The 18,872-nt window shown below is 61.7% G+C and overlaps 1 protein-coding gene across 1 annotated transcript; it reads right to left on the minus strand.

Annotated features, from left to right (window-relative positions):
- Window positions 1–5,732: 5,732 nt before the first annotated feature.
- UROD (uroporphyrinogen decarboxylase) lies at window positions 5,733–18,099 on the minus strand. The gene is made up of 10 exons (XM_050961218.1): window positions 17,978–18,099; window positions 13,285–13,397; window positions 12,934–13,013; window positions 10,424–10,486; window positions 10,144–10,341; window positions 9,515–9,676; window positions 8,906–9,043; window positions 7,211–7,311; window positions 6,467–6,533; window positions 5,733–6,044 (listed from the first exon to the last, which is right to left on the minus strand). Exons 1-10 carry the CDS (start codon window positions 17,998–18,000, stop codon window positions 5,880–5,882), a joined length of 1,110 nt encoding a protein of 369 aa, XP_050817175.1. The 5' UTR covers window positions 18,001–18,099; the 3' UTR covers window positions 5,733–5,879.
- Window positions 18,100–18,872: the final 773 nt, after the last annotated feature.

Raw genomic sequence — 18,872 nt, forward strand, 5'->3', positions numbered from 1 at the left:
TGGGAGCCTGTCCTTGCTCCAGCACAGACTCTGCTGGGGCCTTAATGTGGGCTGCTGGGCGTCTCCAGCCTGCCCGTCACTTGGCTGAGCTATTCTCTCCTGGCTTTGCTGAGAATGGGCATTTGGCTCTGTCTTGCCGGCCTGGCCACCCAGGCCTGAGGTGTGCAGAGCCCCTCGCAGGACGGGGCCCAGCGTCTGCCACCCTGCTCACAAGAGGGAAGGAGTGGGAAGGACGCAAGGCGGCTCCGGGGGAACTCCCCTCCTGCCTTAGCGCGGAGCCGACCTGCTAGGGGAGCCCTGGATGGCTGCGCCGACTCTGAACGGCTCTGCCATGGCACAGCCCGAGCAGTGCTGCGTCCCACGCGCCTGGAGAGGGGACTGTCTTCCCCAAAATTCCCCTGCCATGGCGGCTGCCTCGGGCTTTACAGTGGCTCATTGATCCTGGGGGGACGTGGGAGCGGATCCCCCTGCGATGCGGCTGTCAGGTTCCCAAGGGCGTCTCAGGAAAGTGCCCACTGGGTAACACAGGCCAAGGCCGGCATGCACTGAGCGGGTGCAGTCAGGGGCCTGCACCGCAGGGTGACAGCCGCTCTGATTCCCTGGAGGACACCTCCAGGGGTGCTGGTACCATGCAGGGGAGGGGGCGTTTGCTGTTGTTTGCCCCATGGCTTTCCCGGGGAGTGGAATGGCCAGATGGAAACCCTGAAATAGGCTTTGGAAAAGTCTGATCCAGTGTCCCAGCCGCACCCCACGTGGGGGATCCCCCCTGGCCAGGGCCCATCGCTCTGGCCCCGCCTCTTCGCGAGGTGGCGGGGGCCAGCTGCTCACAAGCAGTGTGCTGGGCCCATCTCCATGTGTGTTGGGGGCCCTCCTGGCGCCGCCCCAGCCAAGACATGATGGGGGGCTCCAAGTCCCCTGCCAGGCTGGTGTTGGTGAAGGTTCCCCAGGGCAGAGAGTTTCAAGGTTAACATCACTCTTAAGGTGCATAGGGCAGACCCCCACCCCGAGCCATGTCAGGCTCTCTGCAGAATCAGGCACATCCCTCTGTCAGATACACTCAAGATAGTTCTCTCCCGCCCGCCCCCAGTTATCAGGCTTCCTGCAGACTCAGGTACGTCCCTGCATCAGTTACACTCACATTTTGGAGGGTTTGCTCAGACCCAGAACCATTAGCGCCTTCGCTTTTGGTTTTAAAAAAGTAGAGGCCGATTCTGTGGTCGTTGCCTGAGTGGGGCCCAAGACCTGAGTCTCTCCTGCCTGTGCCTGAATCAGGCTCTGGGCTACGTTACTATGGTGCCATCTCTGAACTGTCACCCAACCCAATAGCGTCATTACTGGGAGTCAGATTGCTAAGGGGGGGAAGGGTGCAAATGTTTCCAGCCCCCGGCCTGTGGCTCGGAGCATCCCTGAATCTCCAAGTGCTAACATGTCAGTACCCACGTCGCGTGTCTGCAGGGGGTCTGGACTCTTGCTCTTCAGCCCGCCAGGTCTGTGTCTGGCCCCGGAGTATCTAGCACAGAGGTGGGCAAACTACGGCCCGTGGGACCACCCTGCCCTTGAGCTCCAACCTGGCCCCTCCGCTGCAGCCTCAGCTCACCGTGCCACCAGCGCTCTGGGTGGTGTGGCTGGTGCCATCCAGGCAGTGTGGCGACGTGGCTGGTTCCGGCTGGGCGGCCTGACGCTGCTCTGAGCGGCATGGTAAGGGGGCGAGGGGTGGTTGGATGGGGTGGTGGGGACAGGAAGGCTGAATAAGGGACAGGGAGTCACAGGGGCACTCAGGACGGGGAACGGGGCGGTTGGATGGGGTGGAGGGTCGGGGGGGGCGGTCAGAGGCTGGGGATTGGATGGGGCGGAGGTTCTGGGGGGGCAGTTGGGACCGGGATCAGAGGGGTTGGATGGTGTGATCAGGGACGGGGAATGGGAGTTGGATGGGGTGGAGGTTCTGGGGGAGCAGTTAGGGGACAGGGAATGGGGTTGGATGGGTTAGTTCTGAGGGGGACAGTCAGGGGCTGCAAAGTGGGAGGGGGCTGATAAGGGTTGGTGGGGGCCAGGCTGTTTGGGGGGACACAGCCTCCCCTACCCAGCTCTCCATACAAGTTCAGAACCCCAATGTAGCCCTCTGGACAAAAAGTTCCCCCTATTTTAGTGCCCCCCCCCCGGACTCCAAGCCGCTGAGAGGCCCGAGCTGTGGCGATGCTCCCTGCCCTGGAGGCGGAGGGCCTCTGGTGGGGCCTGGACCTTGCCCCCACTGGGGCCGGCGCAGCTGCCTGGCAAGGAGAGCCTGGGCGACAGGAGCCATCCACTGGGAGAGGGCGGCTCTCGACCCCTTCGGCCACCTCCCTGCGCCCAGAGCCGGGATCCTGCGGGAGGGGAAACTCGCCAGTCAGAAAAGAATCAAGTGCGGCAATTCCTGCTTCTGGAGCTGCTGCCCTGGAACGGGGTGAGGAAGGCTGGGGCTGACGGGGGAGCCCAGGCCTGGGCTAGCAGGGGCTGCGGGTCGGGAATGAGGGGTGCCAGCGGGGCTGGGGAAGGCCAGGCCTGGGCTAGCAGGGGCTGCGGGTCGGGAATGAGGGGTGCTGGTGAGGGTGGGGATGGCAGAACCCAGGGCTGCGGGTCGGGAGTGAGGGGCGCTGGCAGAGCTGGGGGAGGCCAGGCCTGGGCTAGCAGGGGCTGCAGGTCGGGAATGAGGGGTGCCAGCGGGGCTGGGGGAGGCCAGGCCTGTCGGGAATGAGGGGTGCTGGTGAGGGTGGGGATGGCAGAACCCAGGGCTGTGAGTTGGGTGTGGGGGGCACCAGCGGGCTGGGAGCGAGGGACACTGGCAGAGGGCTGGGCGAGCCAGGGGCGGTGAGGCAGAGAACTGGGGGTAGGAGAGCATCGTGACAGCCCATGTGGGCCCTGCTCCGTGCCCCCTGGATTCCCGCTTTCCTGCTGGGGTTGGGGGGTCCCGAGGTCAGCGGCAGCCAGAACCACAAGTGGCTCCGCTGTGCAGCGGGGTCCCTGCAGGGGGGTCCCTGGTGCGCACTAACCGGGGCCCAGCCAGGCCCTGCTTGCACCCTGGAGCCAAGCGGCCATCTCTGCTGGGGGTGGAGAATGGGTCCCTGGGCCTGGCCGTCGTGGCTGTGAACAGCTGCCAGCCAGAGCATGTGTCCCTCTTGACGGGTGGGCTCCATGGCGTGGGCCTTGGGGGTGTGTGTGTTTGAAACGGGAGATCCCCAAACAGACCAGGGCCCCAAACGGGGGTGGGCGGGGAGCTGTTGGCTGCCCTGGCTGGCTTGTGGAGACAGTGGCGAGGGGCCATGGGGCTCGGCGGTTCAGCCAGGCATGTGCTCTGACTGCTGGGGCTGGATTTGCTCCCAGGCCGGCCCTGGGACTGGGTGACTTTCCAAGTCAATCCATTCGCCCCGGCACGCGTCTCCCTGCGGGCAGCGTCCCTGGGGCTGTCTCCTGGTGAGAGTCTGGGCTGGCCCCCTGGGGAGTCCCAGAACCAGGGGGGAAAGGGACCCGGGGAGTAACTTTCTGCCTCGCCTGCAGCACTGGGTCTGGCTAGGCCGCAGGGTGAAGAGCATCAGCGAGGCCCCGAAAGCCCTGCCCGGAGCTCGCCAGAGCCTGCTGCACCCTGGGCTGTGCCCACACCTGCCAGAGGGGCTGGGACAGGACCCAGAACCAAACACCGGGCTGGGGTCAATGCGGGCTCGAGGTGCCGTCCTTGAGCTGGGGGACACCAGCGCCCCTGCCCCAGGGGCCCCCTCCCACAAGCTGCCTGGGCCTGCCCTGCTGCTGTCAGGGCTTCGGCAGGAGCCGTCCCTAGATAGTGCAGGGGCAGTGGGCAGGCCAGTCCCGAGGGAGGGCCGGGCGTGCGGACGAGCTGCCAGGATTTACCAGGCAGCGCTGGCATCCGGAGAGGGGGTTAAATCTGTGCCACTCCCCCACCGGACCCGACTCGCTTTCCCTGGCAAAGCCTCGGGCTCCCAGCAGTGCTACCGGCTGAGCACAGGCAGCCAAGCCTAGGAGCTGCAGCACAAAGCCCTTCGCTGGCACTGATCTGTGGTATGACCCCAGCCGCACCTCCTGCCTCAGTTTCTCTGTCAAACAGGCCTTGCTGCCTCCAAGGGGCTGTGGTGGCTAAATAAATTCACTCACCTTTGTCCCCCTCTAGCAGCTTCTGTCCAAGAATCCCCCAACGCTAAAGGAATTATCTGGGCAGCTGTCTGCCACTTCGTTACCTGGTTAGCTCAGCACCCAATTAATCCTCCTGCTGGCTGTGGGGGAGAGGTCGGTGCTGTTATTCCCATAATGCTGGGGAAACTGAGGCACATAGCGAGGCAGGGCTGTAACCCAGCGAGTGTTTGCACGCGGTGAAGCCTCTTTCTTATTCCAGCTGGAATGACTGTGCCCGGCGCCCCACCTGGCTGGAGCAATGAGGGCAAGGCTGGCATCTCCTCAGTCTCGATTGGGACCTAGGCCTTGATCTTGGGAGGGGCTGGGTACGATGCCCCCCTTCTCGCTCTCCTTTGCACTCCCAGGGCACGACCCTAAAGCTGGGGGTGGTGGTGCCCCCCTTGGGGCCGAAGGGGCAAGGGGAGATGGTCCCTTAGCAGGGGGTGAAGGCTTGGAAGGCTGGCCCCTCCTTGCCCACTGGGAGCTGCCTTGCAGGAGCCATGCGAGTCCCGGTCCACACTCTGCTCTGTTCTCTCTAAAAGGCCCCAGGCTTGTTTCTGGGCACTGTCAAAGTGCCCTGATCCCGGAGCAGCCACCAGCAGAACCACACGTCCCTGGGGCTGTGCGGCTGCCGGACCCCGTGCACTCTGCCCCCCGCTCCCCCAGCCAGCCGAGCCCAGCCGCTCCCCAAAGCGCTGCAGCTGGGCATGGTGGACAGCAGGCTCTGGTGCCCCAGTGCTCTGGCCGCGCCCTCAAGCCAGGCACCTCGGGGAGGGGGTTATTCTGGGTGGCCCAGGCACCGGCTGGCGAAGGGGTTCGGGGCTCAGCCTCCCCTGAGCTGGGTTCAGGGAACGAGTGCAGGGCTTCTGGGACAAGGGGGAGCTGTGGTAGGGCCCGGGGGGGGCAGGTGGGTGTACAGACCTCAGGACAGGTGCCCCAGGAGGCCAGGCTGAGCATGTTGGAAGGGGGGGCAGCCCCACTGCTCAGGGGCCCAGACTGGAAACCCCAGGAGAGGAGGGAACAGCCCAGGGGAAGGGCTGGGGGCGGGTTCCCAGGCTGCTGTGGGCCATGCAATCCCAGCAGCCCTTTGTGCTGCGCAGAGGGAGCCCTGGCCAGCCCAGGGATGGGAGAGCCAGGGCAGAAGGGGCTGTGGGGCCCCCTTGCACAGCCACCGAGCAGCACCCCAGCTCCCACACCCAGCCCTAGGCAGGGGGCGATGGAACCGGCTGTGCCACTGCCACGGCTGCCTCTGCCAGGCTCCACAGAGCTGCCCCTTGGATCATCTCCGCCAAGGGCTGGGCTCCTGAGTTGGGCAGGGTTAACAAGGCCACGGGTCTCCCCCAGCCCAGGCAGTGCCCAGGCTGCTGCTGGACTCCCCGAGGGAGCAGGGCGGGCGTGCTGCCAGGGCCCACTGGATTCCCTGCCATGAGAACCTGGCATGGTGACGCGAGCCCAGTGCGCCAGCTTCAGCCTGTGTCTGAGTGCGAGGTGGCACCGCTCCTGGCTGAGGCTGGCTGGCGCATCTGATGGCAGCCCCCGGCCAGGCCCCACCCCCCCCACATCAGACTCTGCGCTGGGAAACAAGGAGCTTTAATTCGGTGCCCAGGCCAGGCAGGCCGAGACCCCCGTGCCCAGACAGCAGAGCCGCCAGCCCGTGCCCCTGCTCTGCCGCTCCCTGGGCCAGCATTGCGCAGTCCTCTCGCCGGCGGGTCCCGTGCACCTCAGGCGGCCGTCCGGAGGTGACGGGAGTGCGTGTGCACAGCTTCCACGAAAGCACCCACGTGCTCGGGGCTCATGTCGGGGTACAGCCCGTGGCCCAGGTTGGCAATGTAGCGCTGGGTCCCGAACCCCTCGAGCATCCTCTTCACCAGCTCCCCGATCTTCTCCTGTCAACCCAGGACACCCACTGTGAGCCCGGCGCCCAGGGTGCTCACCCACTGGCAGCCCAGGGCCCTGGTCCCCTCATCAAAGCTCTGGGTGTGCCCCCTGCAGGCATGGTCACGGTGCAGCCTGGGAGCTGGGGCCCTGGGGTGGGGAGATAGGGGAAGGCAGCTGGATTCTGCCAGTTGCTACGGCCATGGTGGGCGGTGCCAGACCCCCGGGCAGAGGCTCCCCCTTCTCTTGGGCTCAGCCCCAGAAGCCCGGATGACTGTCACTCCCCTTCCCCAAGCACCTGGGAGTTGGGCACTGGCTCCACTGTGCATCTGGGGAAACTGAGGCAGAGAACATGCTTTGCCCCAAAGGGAGATGGTGTCGGTGCTGGGATTCGAACCCAGGGTTGCCAGCTCCTGGCTGGCCTCCCCCTTACCTTGGGTGCATACAGGGCGCAGGGATCCAGGTTCCCTTGCAGGGTAACACGGTGGCCTGTCCGCTCTCTGGAACGGAAAGGAAGCAGGTAAGTCGCTGCACCTGGCTCAGAGATGGTGCCACTGCCCTGCCCACCACAGCCCAGGCCTGGCATTCCAGAGCGGTCCGGTCCCTGCTGGGCCACAGGCCTTCCAAAGCTCCAGCTACTTCCCTGGTGGCAGGGCTCATAGATCAGGGCCCAGGACTGGCACAACACGCCCCTCCAGCCAGCTGATGGCCTGGCACAGGCCCGTCTCAGGGGCTGGCCCCCAGCAGCAAAGCCCCCGCATGCTCGGGGCAGCTGGGACGCAGCCCCTGGGTGGAAATTCCTCTTCTCTCCATGCTCCAGCCCAGCTCCCCTGAAACAGGGCGACAGGCACTGCTGGGCCCTGTGTGTCCCGGCAAAGGGGGGGGGGGGGGGCAAGGATCCTGGGGCGGGCAGGCCAGTGGAGCCGCCCACACGCAGGAGTCACCAGGTGGTGACAGAGCCAGGGTCCCCTCGGAGTGGATGGAGGACGGGCCAGTGTCCCAGCCCCCCGGGCGGGGGAGGAGGGGTGACTCTAGGGCCTTGGCCTCATGCCCTGGACAGCTGGGCTGCAGGATCGAGGGCACCAGATGCTCCCCAGCTGGCAGCCTGGCCCTGGGAGGCAAGGAGCTGCCATCTGGCTCCGGGGCTGGCTGAGCCCGCACCCCCTCGCTGTCTTACCGAGCTGCCTGGGGCTGGATGGTCCAATCCAGGCCGATCACCTCGTAGCCAGCCTGGGCCAGCTCCTCCAGAGCGTAGTGCGCGTCCTTGGCAAAGACGATCTGTGACGGGGAGAGACGTGGGCAAGGGGCTCAGCCACTGGGCGCTGCCTGGCTCTGCCCTGCGCCGTGTGGAATGGGACACGGCGCCAGCCTCTGCCCACGAGCGGCTGTGGCAGAGCGGGAGCTCCCCTACCCTGTGCCATCCTGGGGCCTGTGACCCGGAGTCCCTTCTGCACATTCACCACAGCCCTCAGGGGGCGTGGGGTGCTGTCATTCCCCTGGGGAAACTGAGGCACACCAGGGAAACAGCCAGTGCTGTTTCCAGAGCCTTCCCCTCGGGCTGACCTGACCTATGCCAGCTCAGCACTCTGCCTTTGGCCGCCATGGCTGCTTCCTCTGGCACATGTCGTCAGGCTGGTGTTGACGGGCCTGGGGCACCTTTCCAGGGGCAGGGTGGCTGTGTGGCCAGTGGGGCTAGTGATTGGGGCGTGTGACCCCGACTGTCCCAGTGCCACCTGGGGGCAGGGTGGAGTCCGGAGCCCCGGGTTATGGCACACGCACTGTCCTGCTGGGATGTAAAAGCTCCCGCAGGCTGGGGCAGACTCCTCCCATCCCTTGTCCAGGTCCCTGCTCTCTGACCCAGCCAGCTTCTCCCAGCCACAGCCCGGCTGCCTCCTGGACGCACTTTACGGGCAGGAGCGGAGCCCTGTTGGCCTTTGCCCTCTCCGTTTCCTGAGCCTACCGGGGATCGGGCTGCTCGCAGACACCTGTCCTCAGCCAGTGGGGCCGCCCCCCCCGGCACTCTCAGCAGCAGGGGCCCGCTGCGGGAAGCTGTCGAGTCGTGAGGTATCTCCCCAGCAAGCGCCCCACAGCTGGGCCCCGGTCAGCCTGCTCCCCCCACCCCGAGCAGCAGGCCACTTCCCCTTGGGGCCAGGGACGCGTTGGCTGGCTGGCAGGCTGGTTGCTGGATCTCAGCCAGACGGGCTGGGCAGGGCTCGACTCCTGCCTGTGCCCAGTGCTGCAGTGGGGCGCCTGTGGGGCTCAGGAGGCCAGAGGCTTGCTGTGCCAAGGGGCCGGGCTGTCCCCCTGCGGCCTGGAGCCCTGTGGCAGCTGCCTTGGCCCGGTGCTGTGCTGTCAGGCTGCCCTGCGGAGGGAGGGCCCCGTCTACAGCGGGCCAGCGAGGAGACCGATGTGGGCTCAGGCCCCTCAACCACACGCAGCTGCCCCACTAGGCACATGGGGGTCTGGGGGGGGGGGGGTCTGGGTTTAACCCCTTCCTGCGCAGCCTGCAGCACCAGCCGAGAAGGGGCTGGAGAGTCGCAGTGCTCCAGGGCCGGGCAGTCCCAGCTCTCCTCGACCCAGACCCCTCCTCTCCTGGGGGGGGGAGCAGCAGCAGCCCCGGCGCCCTGCCCCCACCACCGAGGAGCCTCCCGGGCTGGGAGCACTTTCTGAGCGTAGAGCAGCTGATGCTGGGGAACCTGCTCCGGGGACGGTGCTCGGAGAGAGCTCTGGCTGGCTCACCCTCAAGGGGCGGGGCCAAAGGGAAGCCCCTCCCACTTGCCTCAGTGACCTTCAGTGACAAACGGCAGGCTGGGGCAGCGACCCTGAAAGCCCCTCGCTGGCAGCGCCCAGGCAGGCCCAGTGCCCTCCTTACCATCGGCACCAGGGGCAGCGCTTCCGCCTGCAGCTTGTTCTTCACGTGCTCGGCAATGTCCCGGATGTGGGGCAGGGCAAACTCCCGGAACTGGTCGGGGCCCAGGTGCCCGGCGTGGGACTCAAACAGCTGGAGAGCCTTCCGGAGCCAACGGGACAGCGGGTTAGAGCCCCCGGCTCCCAGCGCCCCCGGCCCGGAATGGGCCCCCGGCTCCTAGCGCCCCCGGCCCGGAATGGGCCCCCACCTCCCAGTCCAGAATGGGCCGCCAGTGCCCCTGGCCCAGAGTGGGCCCTCATCTCCCAGTCCCCAGCCCAGAATGGTCCCCCGGCTCCCATCCCCCAGCCCAGAATGGGCCCCTCCCCTCCCAACTCCACCAGTCTGAACCCCTAGTGGATACACAGCAGTAAGCCCCCCCCGCTGTGCATTTCCACATGAGGAGTGCCACATGGCTCTGCCCCCCCCCAAGGTACCGTGAACCTCAGTAACCCACTGCCAGGCTCCCACTGCGATGCCCTGTTGGCAGGTCTCTGCCTGAGGGACCCTCAGCTCTCCCTACCCCCCCCCCCGCACTGTTCCCATGAGCCCCCCCCCCGCCCAGACAAGGCGCACCTGAGCACCGGCTGCCACCTGGCCCACCAGGTACTCCACGATGACGTCCCGCAGCAGCTGCAGCAGGCGGTGGCTGGCCTCGGGGTGCCGGTACAACCAGCGCTTGGCCTTGGCCATGGTACTGGAGCCGCCACCTTCAATCATGTAGGACATGAGGGTCCACTGGGCGAGGAAGGAGTCGGCAGGGCACGAAGAGTGAGTAAGCGAGCAGGTCTGGCCCGGTCCCCCCAACACCCGGACTGCCGGGGGCTTGGCTGGGGCTCTCCCTCACTGCGACAGCCAGTCGCCCCTCGCACGAGGGCTGCCCGAGACGGAGGAGGCGCCATCTGGCTGGAATGCACACAGGGGACGGCAGGGAAGTGGGGGGTACCGGCTGGATCTGCCTCTGAGTGAACACCCCTCACGCTAAAGGCAGGGTCATTTCGTCCGGTATCCGCCCTTTCCCTTTGGCTCAGGAGCCAGTCAGCCCCTTGTGCTCCCCAGGCTGATCAGTGGCTGCAGCCCTCGGGGTTTCCTCCAGAGAACCAGCACGACCCCCCGAAGGGCTGGGGAGTGAGGCAGCCGGAGCCCGGTGGGGCTGTGGGCCTGGCCTCCCATACCCCAGAGGGGAGGGCCAGGGCGGTTCTTACCGGCGCCCCAGAGAAGCCGATCAGGGGCACTTTGCCCTCCAGGCTGTGCCGGGTCAGTGTGATGGCCTGGAAGACATAGCCCAGCTCCTCCGACACGTCCACCTTCTGCCGCAGCTTCAGCAGGTCTTCCACCTCCTTGAGGGGCTCTGGGAAAGTGGGCCCTTTGCCGGGCACCATCACCACCTCCATGCCCAGCGCCTTGGGGGAGAACACGGGACAGGTGAAGGAGCGTCTGGCCCCCCAGCCTGGGGGCAGCAATGCAGACCTTCGCCTCCCTTACCTGGGGCACCACCAAGATGTCAGAGAAGATGATGGCAGCATCCAGGGGAAATCGCCTCAGCGGCTGCAGGGAACAAAGTCAGAGTCAGCGCCGGACACGCACAGAGCTCAGGGGCTTTACGGCCAGATGGGACCATTGTGATTGTCTAGTCTGACCTGCTGCACAATGCAGCCCACAGAACCTCACCCACCCACCCGCCCACCCCTGCTCTCTGGCTGCAGATCCTCAAATCATGATTTAAAGACCTCAAGTTACAGAGAATCCACCATTTACACTGTTTTAAATCTACAAGTGACCCCATGCTGCAAAGGAAGGCGAAACCCCCCAGGGTCTCTGCCAGTCGGATCTGGGGGAAAATTCCTTCTCGACCTCAAATACGGTGATCAGTTAGACCCTGAGCATATGGGCAAGACCCAGCAGCCAGACACCTGGGAAAGAATTATCTGTAGTGACACGGAGCACTCCCCATCTAGTGTCCCATCACTAGCCATTGGAGATATTTGCTGCTACCAGTCACTGATCGGTGACATGCCATTGTAGGAAGTGTCATCATACCATCCCCTCCATAAACTTATCAAGCTCAGTTTTGAAGCCAGTTAGGTTTTTTCCCCCGACCGCTCCCCTTGAAAGGCTGTTCCAGAACTTCACTCCTTTGATGGTTAGAAAACCTTCATCTAATTTCAAGCCTAAACTTGTTGATGGCCAGTTTATAGCCATTGGTTCTTGTGTCCACATTGGTACTAACTTAAATAACTCCTCTCCCTCGCTGGTATTTATCCCTCTGGTGTATTTAGAGAGAGCGATCAGCTCTCCCCTCTGCCTGCGTTTGCTTAGGTTAAACAAGCCAAGCTCTCAAGGGAGGTTCTTTCCTCGGATCATCCTAGTAGCCCTTGTCTGCACCTGTTCCAGTTTGAATTCAGCTTTCTTACACGTGGGAGACCAGAACTGCACACAGTATTCCATGTGAGGTCTCACCAGTGCCTTGTATAATGGTAGTAACACTGCCCTGTCTCTACTGGAAACACCTCGTCTGATGCACCCAGGACTGCATGAGGCTTTTCATGGCCGCATCACATTGGTAGCTCATAGTCAAACTGTGAATGACCATGTGACGCATGGCTAGAAAGGGTTAAACATCCTGCAGAATAAATACCCCACAGAAGACAGGTGGGGAGAGAATGTTTGTGTATTTACATATGACAATGTAATCAGCAGTCCCTGTCAATGCTGTATTCTGATACCCTGTGTTTACAATTAATTTACCTGATATCTCGAGATTCATCTCTCTTTGAAATGTACTGTGAACGGGGGAGGAACAAGCAAACTGCCTTAGGGTGGTGGACCTCCTTCCAAGTCATCCTGATTATCTTTTGTTCCCCAACGGAATCCCAACCCCTCAAAGAGGATATGAAATTGTATAAAAGGTCCTTGGGTCCTGATTCTGTCAGCTCAGCTCTGCTTAGGATTCATCAGAGGAAGTTTGAGTTGCAAGACTGATGTCCCAATTATGCTGGGATGCCCTGAATGAGATTGGGACACTGGACTATGAACTATTTCTAAAATAACTCTTTGCAGCTACGAAGCTCACCCTCTCTGCTGTGAATCTGCACCTCAGTGGACTGAACTCATGTCTGTATGTATATTGATCTTTTAACCAGCCTCTCCCTCTTTCGTTTTTTTAACACATTTTAGTGTAGTTAATAAGAATTGGCTGTAGCGTGTAGTTGGGGAGATGAGGTGTCCGATCCTTTAGGATGGGTAGAACCTTTTCTTTTACATGATGAAATAAGATTTACAGAAATGTTCATATTTGCCGTGGATACTGGCTGGAGGCCTGAGGCTGGATGCTTTAAGGGAACTGGGGGTGTCTGGACTCCTGAGTGATCCATGAGGTAATACAGGAGCTGTTTTGTGCTGGCTGGTGAATCTAAGTATTGGAACATCCACCCACTCTGTGGGGATTGTCTGCCCCATTCTTTGCAGTTCACCCTCATTGAGTGACCACAGCTGGCACCCACTGGGACCCCGGTCACAGCCCAATACACCCAGGTCTTTCTCTTCCTATCATTTCCAACTGACACATCCCCAGCTTAGAGCAAAAATTCTTCTGGTCAGTCCCTAAGTGCCAGACCTTTACTTTGCACTATTAAATTGCATCCCATTTCTATGACTCCACTTTACAAGGTTGTCCAGATCTTGCCCAGTCCAGCAGCCCCGGGTTGCTGTCAGCCTGGGCCTGGACCGGATGAGCTCACAGGCTAAGGAAGGGCACACATGGGCTCTTCATCAGGGCCGGATCTGCAGCCTGACAGGAGGGTGCTTAGCCCCCAAGCTGTCACACATGTGTCTCAGCCCGGGGTGAGCAGAAGGACCCTGGGCAGGAAGACAGCACCTCCCTCTGGTGAGCTGGGGGGCACCCAATCAATACTGCAACAGCCCCCAGGGGGAGCTCTCAGGGCTTCTGCAGCAGTAGAGGAAAGCCCCAGCCCAGGCGCTGGACAGCTGCTCACCTGCAGGGTCAGTTCGCAGCACATCTTCGGGCTTCGGCAGGTGGCGAAGAAGTCCTGGGCAGCTCGAGTCTCCCGGAACTCTGCAAAGAGATCAGCTGGGTGAGGCCCTGGGGAGAGCATCCCTGATCCCCACCATGCCAGGAGGGCAAAGAGGGACCTGGCATAGGGGTCCCAGCAGCACCCTCAGCTACCCTGGCCTCCACCCATCGCTCTCAGTCTCTTCTTCCATCTGCCCCCCTGCTCCTGGAGCGATGCGCAGCTAGAGCCAGCCAGCCAGGGGAGTGGGGGGCAGGCACTCCCGCTCCAACTCGGAGAAGTGCCCTGCCTGGACCCTGTGCCTTGGCCACTCACCTGGAAGGTAGCGGCCGGCCTGCCTCATGCACCAGACCGGGGTGTACTCCGTCTCCTCCCCTCTCGCCGCTCGAAGGAACGTGTCATTCTTCAACGCAGGGAAGTCTTGGGGCCTAAAGCAAGGGGGGAAGTGGGGGCAGGCAGTGAGCAGACCCAGCATCACTGAGAGCAATCCCCTAGGAGCAGGGTTGGGGCAGGAGATCACTGCAGCCAGAGAGCTGCAGAGCCCAGCTACTCCCCCGGCCGGCAAAGAGAGATCACAGGAATTGGCCCTCCGACACCCTGGAGTCTGAGGCGTTAGCTGCACGGGACCACGTTCTGCACCAGGGCTGCGAACTGGTGTGTTTGCCCATTTCTGCCTCCATGCCTCGGTTTCTCCACCAGTAAAATGGGACTGATATTTGCTGTAACAAGGTGGTCTGCCCCTTTAAGGCCCAGCAGGCAGGTGCTGGGAATCAGCAGCCCAAGTTGAACAGCAGCTGTGATGGGGGCTGAGTCCCAGCTGGCACTTATAAAGGAAGGAGCCTGGCAGTGCATTTCCCTGGAGCTGCAGCAGGAGGTTGGGAGGGGGTGAGCCAGGCCTGTGCCCCCACCCCGCCCCCAGGCAGAGAAAGGAGCTACTGGCAGCTCTGCAGTGTAGGTGAGGAACAGGCCTGTTGCCTTGTCATTGTCCCACGGTTCCTCTTTCTGGGTGGAGATTAAAGAGCAGCTGAGGCCAGCTTGGCAAGCGGGTCCCCCAGCCCACACTTGCCTTGTGCTGGGGGGCAGGAGAGATTTACTCAGCGCTTTAGGAACACGCAGATGCCAAGTATAACTTGCCAGCAGCCCAGGGCAGGGTCCCTGCACCTCCTCATTCTGCTGCCCTGGTAAAGCCCCTGCAGGCCCCCTCCTCACCCTGAATTACTCCCCTGGGGGGTTTGTGTGCAGCCCCAGCCTGGCTCTTCCTGGGGGCTGTCAGCCCCTTGCCAGGAGGAGGCTGACAGGCCACTCTGCACCCAGGGCAGGTTTCCTGTCTGCTCCCTGCTCATGAAAGCCCAAGCTCCAGGGGAGAGAGACAGAGTCCCTGACCCACAGGAGAGTCAAAGCCCTCCTCTGTCAGCCCTGACTGCAGGCCCAGAGCCGGCTGCTGCTCCTGCTTCTCCAGGCTGCTAGGGGCTAGGAAGCAGCACCTCGCTGGGATGACTGCTTCCTTGAGGGAGGAGAGCCCTCTGCACTCCAGGGTTCAGGCAGGTCTCGCTCTCCAACACATTAAGCGGAGTGGTCCGGTCCGGGGCGTGGCAGGGAAGGGAACTGGCCATTTCCCAGGCCGGGAAGGTCAGTGACGTAGTATCTGGTTTGTGTCTACTCAGGCACGACAGCAGGCTAGGATTTAGCAGTCCCTGCCTCTCGCCCCCTCGAATCCCAACTCCCCACCAGCCCCAGATCTCCAAGTGCCCTACACTATCCAGCGAGGAGCACGCCAGTAACGGTATGTTACGGGACGAGGAGGAAGTGGGGGGCAGAGCGATGGAGACCTGCCTAGATCTCCTGGGTTCCAGTCCCATGCCTCATCCTCACGACCCCCTGGCTCACTGCAATACCTGCTGCAAAGCCATGAAGTCCCAGCCATACAGTGACAGCGGAAGCAGACAAGTACGCTCTGCCCTAGCTCGCCCGGGCCCTGGCACTCCCCACAGCTCACTGACCGGGAAAGAGTCCCAAAACACCAGGGTCACTGCCCTACACAAGTGCCCCCCAGAGCCTGGCAGGACTCAGATTTAAGGTGTAGGCCACAGCACAGCTCCCTCCCCACAGGCTGGTTTTCCTCCCAGGCCAGAAGGACTGTGGGTGGCTTCCCTCTGCTCCATTAAAGAGCCCCAAGGGCTAGTGGCTGCGGTGGGAATCTGCTGCCTTCTCTGGAGGCATTAAGCTGCTCTTCGGGGGTGGTAACAGTTAATCCCGGCTGAAATGTTTTAATGGACTGAGAGCGCGGGTGCATTTGTCATCGTTGCCCTGTTCTGTCCTAGCTGGACATCGCGCAGGACAAAGCCAGCCGGAGGTGGGAGCGGGCTGCAGAGGGCACCTTCCTGTTCTCCCGGCTCTGCCTGCCCATCCATCGCTTGTACAGACAATGTGCAGTCAAGGAGCACCACAAAGAGACAATGCTGATTAAGTTATCAGTGGCAGACAGCAGAAGCAGCAGCTGCTCTGGGGAGATTCTGGGGACGGTGGCCTCGGAGGCGTCTCTGATGTGGACTTAACTCTCACTCAGCTGGCAGTAAGTCTGTATCTCCGCTGTGCAGGCCTGGGAGTTGGTTAGGCCTAGGACAGTAGGGCTGTAACCCCCTACAGTCTGGGGAACGGCACGGAAGGGAAGCATTTTCTCTTGCCACCTGGCCAGCTTCCAAAGACTGGCGGAAGGGGCAGACCTTAGCTTGGTGTCTCATCACATGGTCTGAAGACCCCTATATGCTACAGCTACCGGACCCAACCACACTCCATGTGAACAAGGCAGGAAGCAAGGCAGAGGCCGGCCATGTGGAAACTGGACCCCTGACCAGGTTGCACATAGAGTGAAGATAGGATCTCGCAAACCTGGCCGACGCAGCAGCACGTGGGGGCAGACCTGCCATCGCAACCTTGTAGTTGTGCTGTACAGTCTGTGCCGCTGGGGAATCGGAGTTTCTGTGTTGGCTTCAGTTTTATACAATATATTTTTGAAAAAATACATCAGTGACTTGTAGGGCACAGTGAGCTGGCTGGGCAAAATCTAGACTGAGAAACTTGACTCCCTAAATCTGCAACTGATGGTGGGAGCCTCAGCTCATCCGGGCAGAGTTTCCTATGGGTTTGGGACCACCTAACACAACTGGGTCCTTTCCTGACTGCAGCCGCTAAGTGTGACCGTAGTACGCAGAGTAACGGCCAATTTACAACCTGGTTAACGTAGAGTCCTGTAACTTCAGCTACTGCACCTGCCCCTGAGTTCCCACTGCCAATAACTTTCTTCAGTCTAAGGGAGTTTTCTCCTCTCTACTGCTGTGTGAAAGATTTACACAGGCAGGGAAACTCGGCGCAATTAGTTGTACATAAAGTGCTGGCAAATGCAAAACCAAGAGAGATTCTCTAGTTGAGCCAAAGGAACTTCAATGGGAGCATATTCCATTGGAAGATACAGTTCTGTCAAAATCAAAACATGTTGCAAAAATCTAGCAATCTTACCAGAATTTGACTTCAGGCAAAAGCTGAAAGCAATTCCCCCAGTGTCGCAACGGCATATAGAAACATGGATCATGTATTGTGTATTACAACATGTAACAAAATTGAAATTTACATAATTTATTTTCATTCTGACCAAATCTCTCAATTCTTCCCAAAATCGAACTTCCATTCTTCAGACAGCTCTGTTCTCTTCTCTTAACGAAAAGGTCCATGTAACTTTAAATGGGTGGCCCTTTGAAGTTTCAATATTGTCCTAAATTAGGGCAAGTCTACACCACAACCACTGCATCAGCACTGCTGTAGTGCTTTCAATGAAGACACTCTAAGCCAAGGCGAGAGCTCACCTGTTGGTGAAATTAATCCACCTCCAGGAGAGGCGGTAGCTATATTGGTGGGAGAAGCTAGCCCGCTGATCTCGTGCTGTATACAGCAGGGAATTACACCAGTATAACTGTCCCTCGGGGGTGGTTTTTTAGTTATTCTGATATAGGACTAGAATGTAGACAAGACAGAAAAAGCCCAAAGTTGCTCGTCTCACTGTAGTGGAGTGTTAGTTAAATTGACACCGTGTTGATGAATGTGAAGTGACAACTGAGAGGAAGGGTAAGTGAGGCTTTGTCTAGGCTGCAGCCCATGTGAACATAATTTATGTTGCTCAAGGCTGTGAATAAACCACCTCCTGAGCCAGGTAAGTTACAGTGACATGAGTGCTGTGGAAGTGGGAGAGCTTCATCAGAACACAAGAACGGCCGAACCGGCTCAGACCAAGGGTCCATCTAGCCCAGTATCTGTCTTCCGACAGTGGCCAATGCCGGGTGCCCCAGAGGGAGTGAACCTAACAGGCAATGATCAAGTGATCTCTCTCCTGCCATCCATCTCCATCCTCTGACAAACAGAGTCTAGGGACACCATTCCTCACCCATCCTGGCTAATTGCCATTAACGGACTTAGCCTCCATGATTTATGCAGTTCTCTACCCCCCGCGGCGGGTTCGTGATGCGGCCGGCCGGCCGGGAGAGCTGGCTCCCGCTGGCACAGAGGCGCTGTAGGGTACAGACGTGTCGCTGCAGCGCCGTGCACTCAGGCAGGGCCCCCGCCAGGCTTCGCCCACACCGGCCGTTTCGGGGCTAAAGCTCGTGTCGCTCAGGGGTGTAAAAAGGCCCCCCCGGAACAGCCGAAGTTTCAGCAACACAAAGCAGCGGGGCGGGCGGGAGGCGGGTTCCGGGCCAGCCCCGCGGCGCCTCTCGCAGCGGGTGGCCGGGCGGGCTGCAGCGCGGGCACGGCCCGAGCCGGGGTTCCGGGACCCCGCGGGGGAGACGCTGCCCCCGGGCCCGGCGCGACGGGACCTCACGTGAGGCGGAACCTGCCCCCGGGCTCAGCGCCGCCCCCCCGCGCAAGGGGCACCAGTGACCGGGGGAGCCCGTCAAGGGGGCCTGCCCGCGGGCTCCTTGCCCTCTGACCCCTGCCCTCTGACCCCGGCCCCGCTACTCACCGGAGCGGGCTGCTCCCCTCCATCCTCCTGCTCCCGCCGCCCGGGCTCTGCTGCTGGCAGCTCCGCTGCCCCCTCCCACCAGCGCAGAGTCACGCCCCCAGAGGGGCCCATGGGCGCCGCCATCTTGCTCAGGCCACGCCCACACGAGGGCGGGCTCCGTGCCCTCTACTTCCGGGTTAGGCTGTGACTGCCCCACTGGGTGCCTGAAAGACCCCGCAAAGCCATCTACCGTAAAGCCAAGTGTAGAGGCGCATTCAGAAAAGGGAAATAGCCCTGGAGGGGGGGCAGGGGTAATAATTCCCCCTCCCAGTGCGGGGCGGAGAAGTGAGTGTGGGGGTCTCAGCCAGGGAGAGGCCATTGAGCCCATAGTGGGTCTGGCTGCTTTAGGATTTCCTCCCACCAGGTTGGGGAGGGGGCCTTCCTGTCCATCTCCGCGCCCCCCAGGGAAGAGACATCCCCCGCACAGATAAACCACTCAGCCCAGGGAGCTCCTCGTTGGGGGGAGAAACTCGACCTGTTTGGCCAAACATCTGAGCTTTTCCTTTTCTAAACCAAATCCCCCCCTCCCCACGCCAGGGCATCCCCGGGAAGGCAGCCGAGGGGCTCCCCCCCACTTGGATGAAGGCTTGGGCCGGTTCACTGAAACACTCCCTGGTCCGCCCCAATTCCAGCCTGAGACCCCTGAGCTGGGAGTCGGCAACGCCAGCGGCTCCCCCCCAACCCGGTCCCCAGCGTCCCCCCGCAACTCCCCGGCCCGTTGCGCGTAATCCGGGGCCCCGCTGCCAGAGCCCCACCTGCCCCCGTGGCCTGCGACTGGCACAGACATGACAGACGATTTGGGGGAACCCCCGAGCTGGGGGGGCAGACACACGCACCCCCCCCCCCCCGCGCGCCC

This window comes from Gopherus flavomarginatus, chromosome 7 (assembly GCF_025201925.1).
Source record: "Gopherus flavomarginatus isolate rGopFla2 chromosome 7, rGopFla2.mat.asm, whole genome shotgun sequence".
Classification (NCBI taxonomy): Eukaryota; Metazoa; Chordata; order Testudines; family Testudinidae; genus Gopherus; species Gopherus flavomarginatus.

Bases quoted from the DNA above. Each gene is read 5' to 3' on its own strand.
- UROD (XM_050961218.1), bottom strand. From the start codon at position 18,000: ATGGAGGGGAGCAGCCCGCTCCG. The intron at 13,398-17,977 runs GTGAGTAGCGGG...CCCTTGCTTTAG, and splicing joins GAGGGGAGCAGCCCGCTCCG to GCCCCAAGACTTCCCTGCGT. The intron at 10,342-10,423 runs GTAAGGGAGGCG...TTCTCCCCCAAG, and splicing joins ACATCTTGGTGGTGCCCCAG to GCGCTGGGCATGGAGGTGGT.